Source organism: Pinus tabuliformis, chromosome 2_1 (assembly GCF_031772625.1).
Source record: "Pinus tabuliformis cultivar Carrire ecotype Pingquan chromosome 2_1, CPIR1, whole genome shotgun sequence".
In the NCBI taxonomy this organism is placed as follows: Eukaryota; Viridiplantae; Streptophyta; class Pinopsida; order Pinales; family Pinaceae; genus Pinus; species Pinus tabuliformis.
The window spans coordinates 449,884,399-449,892,852 of record NC_142299.1 but is presented as its reverse complement, the minus strand read 5'-3'; the positions used below and the strand labels follow the sequence as shown (position 1 = coordinate 449,892,852).

At 37.5% G+C, this 8,454-nt stretch overlaps 1 protein-coding gene across 1 annotated transcript; it reads right to left on the bottom strand.

The window, feature by feature from the left end:
- Positions 1-4,180: 4,180 nt before the first annotated feature.
- On the bottom strand, positions 4,181-8,174 carry LOC149200859 (uncharacterized). Its single transcript, XM_089401104.1, has 3 exons — positions 7,625-8,174; positions 7,237-7,538; positions 4,181-4,728 (listed from the first exon to the last, which is right to left on the bottom strand). The coding sequence occupies exons 1-3, from the start codon at positions 8,053-8,055 to the stop codon at positions 4,181-4,183; spliced, it is 1,281 nt and encodes a 426-aa protein (XP_089257230.1). The 5' UTR covers positions 8,056-8,174.
- Between the last annotated feature and the right edge of the window lie 280 nt (positions 8,175-8,454).

Genomic DNA, 8,454 nt, shown 5'->3' with positions numbered 1-8,454 from the left:
TTTCGAAGGAGACTTGAATGAATTGCCTCTTGTACCAGGAAGAAGTTGTCCACGATTTGCCTACATTGGATGAAGCCTCCTTGATTCTTTGGAATTATTTTGTGGAGAATGACCTTCTGTCTATTTGCAATTACTTTGGTGATTAATTTGTACCCTATGTTACATAGGGAAATCAGCCGGAATCTGCTGAAGTTATTGGCACCTTTTTCCTTGGGTATGAGTGCTAAAAATGTAGAATTAGTACTGCCTCCTATTTTCTGTGTATTTTGGGATTTTTGAACCATTTTGAGGAGGTCTTTTTCAACAATCGGCCAGTAGACTTGAAGGAATCTAGCAGAGAAACCGTCCGGCCCAGGGGCCTTATCCAGGTCCATATCGAAGAGAGCCTTTTTCACTTCGTCTTTAGTGACTTTGGCCTCAAGAGATTCATTAATTCGCTGAGTAATTACAGAGGGTATATTATCTAGCAGATCTGGATAATGGCTTGGATCCTTGTCTTCACTATATAAGTTTTGGAAATGAGCAAAAGCTGCTTTCTTTATGTTATCAAAATCCTTATGGATATCGCCCTATTCTTTAATCTCTGAGATGGTGTTGAAACATTTCCTTGCCTGGGCTTGTTTGTGAAAATAAGTAGTGTTCCTATCCCCTGCTTTAAGCCAGAGGTTCCGGGGTTTTAATCTCCAATACTCTTCCTCAGCTAAGCAGGCTTTGTGGTAGCGCTGTTGCAACTAGGTTTCTTGATCTAATAAATCCTTTGTGAGCATAGCGTTCTCCATACCATTTTGATGGGAAACAAGAGCAACTTTAATGGTTTTCCTTTCTGTGGCCGGATTGGACAGCGTTTTGGCCCATCTTTTTAGAGCTCCTTTCACCCTTCTGAGCTTTTCCTCCCAAATATAGAATGGTGATCCTTTAACTGGCTGGTTCCAACATTCCTTGACAGTTTGCATGAAATCTGGCTCCTTTACCCAAAGAGGGCTGAATCTAAATGGAATAGGGCCCAGATCAAGATGAGCTAGGAGTTCTAGCTTTATGGGCTTATGATCAGAGATGCTGCTAGCAAGTATATGCATTCTGGGCTCTAAACCTAGCAACAAATAGGAACTTTGTATAATAAATCTATCTAGCCTGGTAGCAATGTGTCCAGGTCCCACTCTTTTATTAGACCAAGAGTACTTACCAGAAGAGGGTTTGATGTCCAGCAAATCCCAGTCTTGCACTATGTCCTCCACCCATTCTCTAGCCGGGTCTCTAACTACGTTGCCTCCCCTTTTTTCTGATGGATGCAAAGTGAGGTTGAGGTCGCCAGCGATTATTATATTTTCCAGATTTGTCAAATCTGCTTGGTGTCTTAAAGATTCCCAACAGTCTTTTTTCCCCAACATTGACTGGAGAGTAAACATTGAATAGACAAAACGTTTCCTTAGTGTCCAAGTTCTGCATTTTCAGCAACAACCAATGGATATTTCTAGCCTCAAATAGAACTGTAAATTTATTAGCGTTCCAAAGAGTGCCTATCCCTCCTGAGGCACCTCAGGCAGAGATTTCTCTTGCCTCGCTTTTATTCCAAAGTTTCTTGCTTGCTTGAAGGAAGACTATGTCTTCCAGCTTTGTCTCCTAGATGAGAAGTAAGTCTGGGGTTTCTGTCCTGATTAGACTTCTGATGGCTTCTTCTTTAGTTTTTCTCCCCATACCTCTACAATTCCAGGAGATGACCTTCATTATTTATGCTTCTGGTGGGCTCCCTTGGAGCCTTGGGGAAGATTTTTCAGTATCTTAGGCTTTGAGGCTAGCATTTTTTCCAAAGTTGGTTGGCTGCCCTGAAGTTTCTCTTTGTAGGTCTCCTACTCCCTTTTTTCCCTGTCAGTTTTCCGGCCTCTTGTTGATCTTCTTACAGTGGTATGGGACTCTCCTATTTTTCCTTCCTCTTCTGATTCTTATGTTTCCTACTCTTCTTCCTCATCTTCTATGATCATTCCTTTTGGGTCTTTAACACTTGTTCCTTTGTGGGAGGCTGAGGAAGTACCTTTGCTTGTGGGAGCTTTTTTTTGAGCCTCGGTCTCTTGAGTAGCTTCTGCCTCCTTTTGAGCCTCGCCCTCTTGTGTGCTCTCTAGTTGCGTACTCAGGGGATCGTACTTGTTTTCAGGAAAGGATTTGATGGGGATCTGCTGAACAGTGGCCTGCTGGGTTCCTCTGCCATTAGGGCCTCCCTGCTTCTGATTCTTAGGATAGGGTTTGGATCGCTTGACTTGATTCCATCCATCCTCTTTCCCTTGCACAGCCTCATTGTTGGTCGGGAAGCCTCTGGCGAAATGAACATAAACATGACATTTCCGGCATTTGAAGGGCAGCTGCTCATAGTCCAGTTTCTGCATGTGCGTCCAGCTTCTGACCTTTATTGTAATGGCCTCTGGTAGTCCCACCTCTAGATCTACTTCTACACAGATCTTGGCACAGTCGTACTGGTCCTTGTTGTTCGCACGATCTATGAATTTCCCCAGGGCGTTTCCAATGTGTCTCAAAGAATCCCAGTTCCAGCAGTGCACTGGGATATTTGGGAGCCTGACCCAAACCGAGATTTCTTTGGGCACATCTACTACCAGATCGAAGTCCGGGGTCCATTTGTTCAAATACAGACCCTGAGGGCCCATGAAGTAGGGGCCATTTTGGAAGATCAGGTCTTTGTCTTCTTTTGATGTGAGTTCGAAGAGGAAGTATCCTCTCCCCAGAAAGTAAGAGGTGACGCTTTCTTTGATCAGTGGTGCCCAATTTCTGTTAACCCAACTTTCTGTGGTTTTTGGGGATGGCCATAGCCCAGTGAACTGACCGATGAGAGCCCGTTCAGCCAATGACAAGGCAACTTGGATCGGGGTTTCTGGAGGGAGGGAGATCACCGGAATATCGTCCAATCTCTTGACAAACTTTGCAGCTTTAGTATTTTTCTTCTTTGGCAGTCCTGCCAAGAGCTTGTTGAAAGCCTCAGAAAGAGAGATCTGCGGAGGAGGCGGAAGAGACGCCTGGGGAGTGCCCATCCCCTCCATAGTTGCAGTCTCTGAGATCGGATCTGTCAGTCAGCAGCTCGCTCCATGGGAGGTAGGCTGCAGCAAGCAGTGAGACCTCAAGCGAACGGGTTCGCAGGAGCCAGGCCAGCAAAGGGCGGGGGCTCACTGTCTACAACTCGCGAAGGATGCGGATCTCGATTTTTGCAGGGCAGGGTTCAAAAGGTGAGCGGGCTTGGCCCAGGAAACAAGTAAGACCTGCGACTAGTCAACGCCCTCCCTCAAGTTTGAGCACAAGACCTCACCGTCTTTACGAGTTTGACTTTACCAACCAACTGCCTCTGTCGACCTTAAAATTTGAATTTGGTCTTACTAGTAGTTTGAATATTAATTAATTAATTCTCCATGAGTTAATTAGTTAAGGAAAATCAAACTTGAAGTCTTTGTGAGAACATGCAATAATTTCTCCACTGATTGCGGAATGTGTCCTTGATTTGCTCCACTGATTGAGGAATTAAGGATGAGTTCTATATTGAGAGGATCATTTGACTTAGTTTAACTTAGTCAAGTACAGTTAGATTAATTTAACAAGGTGTTAAATTAATGAGATATAGTTTGTTGATCGATAAACAAAGAGATGACAAGGTAGCACATGGAGTGCGCAGAACTGTAGCAGCACTGTAGCAAGCTTTACTAAACTGAGCAAAAATTATGGGACGAGGCTAAGAAAAGCCAAGCAAGCACAACAAAAACGCAACAATAGAAAGCCTTGGTATTAGAACTTACTTCTGATCAAATTCGAAGACTGTTAAACAACAGATCTAAGGTGGGTTACTTCTCAACCGAACATGCGTGCGCAACTATGACCTCTATCCATGGGTCTTCAAACGCCTTCGCCTTACAGTTCAAAGTTCTTTTGGATGGCAGAAACTGTCCTGAGACATGCGGCCCAGTAGGCTTCAATATTAATAAAAACAAGAAAAATACATAAAGCTTATTAGAACATGAGTTCTCAGAGTTCTCCATCAAGCGATGTCTTGAACATCTGCAAATCTCTCTTTTTATAAACTCCTTGACTCTACTCTTCTAAACTACAATGAAAAATCAGAAATAATTGAGGGTCCTTTCAGCATATTTTTGTTGATGGTGTCTACTCAACTTTTCTGGTACAAAAGATTCTACCATGGTCCTTTCAGACTTCTATCTGAATCATAGTCATTATCAAAATTAGACTCTTGTGAAGAATCATGTGCTAGCCTTGACTGGTCGAGCATCTTTTGGTAGTGATGTTCAATCATCTTAGAGTACTCTTCATCCCAATCGATATCTGCTAGGTCCTGGGCATCCGACAGCTCGTTCCGTAAAGTAGATTCTTTTGCTTTTCCATTTCCTTTGGCATCTTCATCTAAAATTATTGTCCTTCTTGATGATGCTCTTGATGATTCTCCCTTTTCCATATTTATCTTTATTTGGTGGAGACCCTGTTGCTGAGTTGTGTACCTAGCCAATTGTTTTCCCCACTTTGTAAGGAAAGATAAAGGATTGATCTCGATATCTAGGAAAGAATCTTTAAAGACATTTCTGATCATGGGTGACCTCTGTACTGCCAATTCGATGCCGTTTAAAAGTTCCCATTTAAAAATTTGAAACATATTAGTGGAACTTTCAATTGCATGCTGAACCCATTCTCTAGAATTATCACTCATAAAATCTTTGTTTTGCCAACCTAATTCAAAAATCATCGATGTACAGATTCTATTTGAAATCATCAGACTAATAATATGGATTACATTATTATTCCAATTAGTTGAAATAACACTGATAGTTACCAAAGCCTTTTGATTAATTATAAATCTTAATGCCTTGAGCTCTCCTTGTAGATCATCCATTTTTTGTAGAATCTGTATTTTTTCTCTTAACCTCAGATTTCCGAATTCATTCAACCATCCATCATGCTGCTTAATCATTTCTTTATTATTTCTTGTCTCGATTTTTCCGATCTGCTCATGAATAAAAACCTATGAAAAAGGATTGGGAGTAATACTTTCCCTTAGTTTGAGGCTATGATAATCCCAAGGAGATGAGAAAGTTCTGAGATATTGCAATGTCCTTTGAATGCACTGAGATATCCTAGTGGTTGGATTTTTTCTGCAGAATCCATCTTTTATCACCCAGTCAGCAAATCCTTCAAAAATTTCATATTGAGGAAAAGTGTCATTTGTTGCATAATTCTTGTCAAACCTTTGCAGAAATGATGCTTCTAATTCCTCAAAAATGTCTGGGATTTTTAGAGATAGAATGTATTTCTCTACTTCAGGCTTAAAAGGAATAGTTTCAAGATCTAAAATTTTTTCTCTTGCAAAAATCCTGAGAGCAAAATCAATTCCTCCAATAAGTTGATAAATATTCAAAACCTTTAGGATCCATATCATTTGTTCAGTATATTCACTAGACCATAGAACTGAGAGACTTCTGAAAAATAACTTTACTTTCATGTTAGGAAAAGGATATACCTTTACCAGTTCAACATCTAGGCCTAAAGACATACCTACATTCTTGGATTGCCAAACTTGGCATTTTCTGATCCAAGTTTTTCTTCTCGGTCTCATTCCCACAACTTTCTTGATTTCTTCTGCAAGATGGATTGCATGTCTTCAAGCAATCTGAATCTATCAACAAATGTATAAAAGCTATCATCCTGTGGTCCTTTTCCTTGAATGGTAAAACACGAACCTGGACAAGTCATGAATGCTTTATTCATATCCCTGGTTAACGAATATGTCAAATAATTTGAATTAGCTGGGATCCATTCGACTTCAAAATCAAATTGTTGGAACCAAATCCACCATGCAAGAATTCTTCCTTTTGCAATTTGTCTTGATATCTTGGCAGATAAAAAATATTTGAAATTCTTGGAACAATGTAAACTTTGAAACGGGAACTGATACTGTTACCCGTTTTGTAGAGGTGGCAAAAAAATGACCCGATTTTCAAAAGTGTTGATGCAGAATACACATGTTTTTTTAAGAACATGTTTTTTGGAACTTTAATTTTTTTCATGTGCATTAAGTGGGTGAGGCTCGGTGAATGGTAGTGATTTTCATCCTGATTTTAAAAAGTGTGTATTCTGCATCACACCCTTTTTTTAAAAGACCTATTTTTTGACTTTAAATTTTCTAGTGTGTGAAATGTAAAAAATTATTTTCTAAATTTGATAGTTTTTGAAGTCGTCATTGTATTCATATTTTCTTGTTCTCTATCTTAATTTTTTTTTTTTTTAGTGGGCTTTTTATTGTTTTGCGTTTTTAAATTATAAAGTCGATAGTTTGAATTTTAGATAATCTACATATTTAGACATCTTTTCAACCCCCTTAATTAATTTTTCAATCGACATGAAATAATTGTTTCTAAAAAACAACATTTTTTAACAATGGACATAAAAAATAACCATTTTTAACATAAATATAACAAAAAAACTAAACGTTTTGATAATTTTTTGCTAGAATTAACATGTCAAAATCACAAATTTTATACAAAAATATTAACTAAAAATGGTCAAATAATAGTTTTTTTTATGAATTTCATGTCAAAAGGATAATAATAACTACTTTTTTTTCAAAAAAAAATGATTAACTTAAAAATCAATGCAAAAATCACATATTACCAATATTGAACGTATAACAACCCTAATTGAGTGTTTATTCTTCTCATAAAATGTCAAAGTCAAAACATTGCAAAGCTTGAGTTACAAGCACAACTTAAATTTAATCAAGAATGTCACGTAATCCAAACTCTTCGTCCTCTAGAGTTTCATCATTGTCCTCTTCCACAATATTTTCTGTTTCATTTTGCTCATTTTGCTCATTTTCCTCTTCTAATGGGTCTTTCATGTTTGCAAATCCCCCAATATGCGTCTTTCCATACATTCCATGTAATGGTGGTTGGGGTTCCTTTGCCTTTTTTGCCACACGTGATTCACTAAAGTCCCCTTTCTTCAACCCAATTTCTTGCATTGCATCTGGAAGAAATTGGAGAGCATTAATTTTTTGCTGAATGAAATTGCATTGTAATGGATCTTTCTCAATTGCAATGCAATTTCTTCCTTTTTGAAGGCAGCATGCTAGTGTTGTACCTAATTATCAAGCACAAAAAAATAATGAAGTAAATTAGTACAATGACATATTAATTAAAAAAAAGAACATATTGAAATTCAATTCCATGTGGCAAAACGTACCTGAGCCAGAAAATAAATCCAGAACCCAATCTCCTTCATTTGAACATATGTCTATAAGATAGTTAATCAATAATTGTGGTTTCTGATAAATGTTAACTATCTCTCCTTTCATTTCTTTGTCTTCATATGTTAGTTTTCTCACAACAGCATCATAAGACAGTATTTGGCTATGACTCTTTTTGTCCACCCGATTAAAAATCATAGACATATGGCTATCATCTTTTGCCCAACTATCAATATGAATGAACTCACAGTCATTTATAAATTGTTGATCTTCATTGTCAAGAAGATTTGACTTTTGCCTGTAACATAAAATAGTAAAATTTCAATTAACTTGTACATAAATTAATTTTTCAACATTAATCAAATATACCTTTAAACATCTTACCATGTAAGCTGCATCCTTGAATTTGTTTTCCCCTTGAAGCTTGACAATAACATTGCCAACTGTGTGTCTGAATGAAATGTCACAAATCTCCATAATGGTGATGACGTCACTTCCTTAAATCCCGCCACCACTTTATTAAAAGCTTGATAAGTATAAGGGTCATTATCATAGCAAATGTTTGGAATATTGAAACCATGGGGAATATCTGCAATAACGAGGGCATAATCCCTTTTTGGTATGAGTTTCGCAATGTCTTCACAGTCGCCTTGTATTACTTGATATTGAATAGTGTCTAGCCCATTCCAAATGAAATGATTAAGAGTTGGATCAAGTTCAACATTCTTAATACGTTGCTTTCTCAGTCTTTCAATCTTTATTTTTTCAATAAAAGTCTTGAAACTGTCTGGTGCTCCATTATCTTCTTTCTTCATCTTTTACCAAACAAACAAATGTATGTGTAAGTTTTAATTTAAATTAAAAATAGTACACAGATGATTAAAACTGAATGTATAAATCAAGTTACCTTTTTAAATGCAAGATAAAAAGCTTTCAATGTTGATGTAGAACTTGAATCTGGATAGTTGCGTACAACATCATCCCAACTATCTTCATTCAACAATTTAACCATTTGTTCCTGAATTTTCATGTAAACTTTGTGACTGCATAGATAAAGAAAAAGTTAATATACTGATATGTATAACAAATACTACCAATAACAACATGTTTTAGTTAAAAGATAACTATAATCCTGGAAATAAGTAAAAATAATTCAGCAAACTTACTTTTGAAATTCTTCAGACATTTCTTCCAATGATAATTCCCCCGACTTC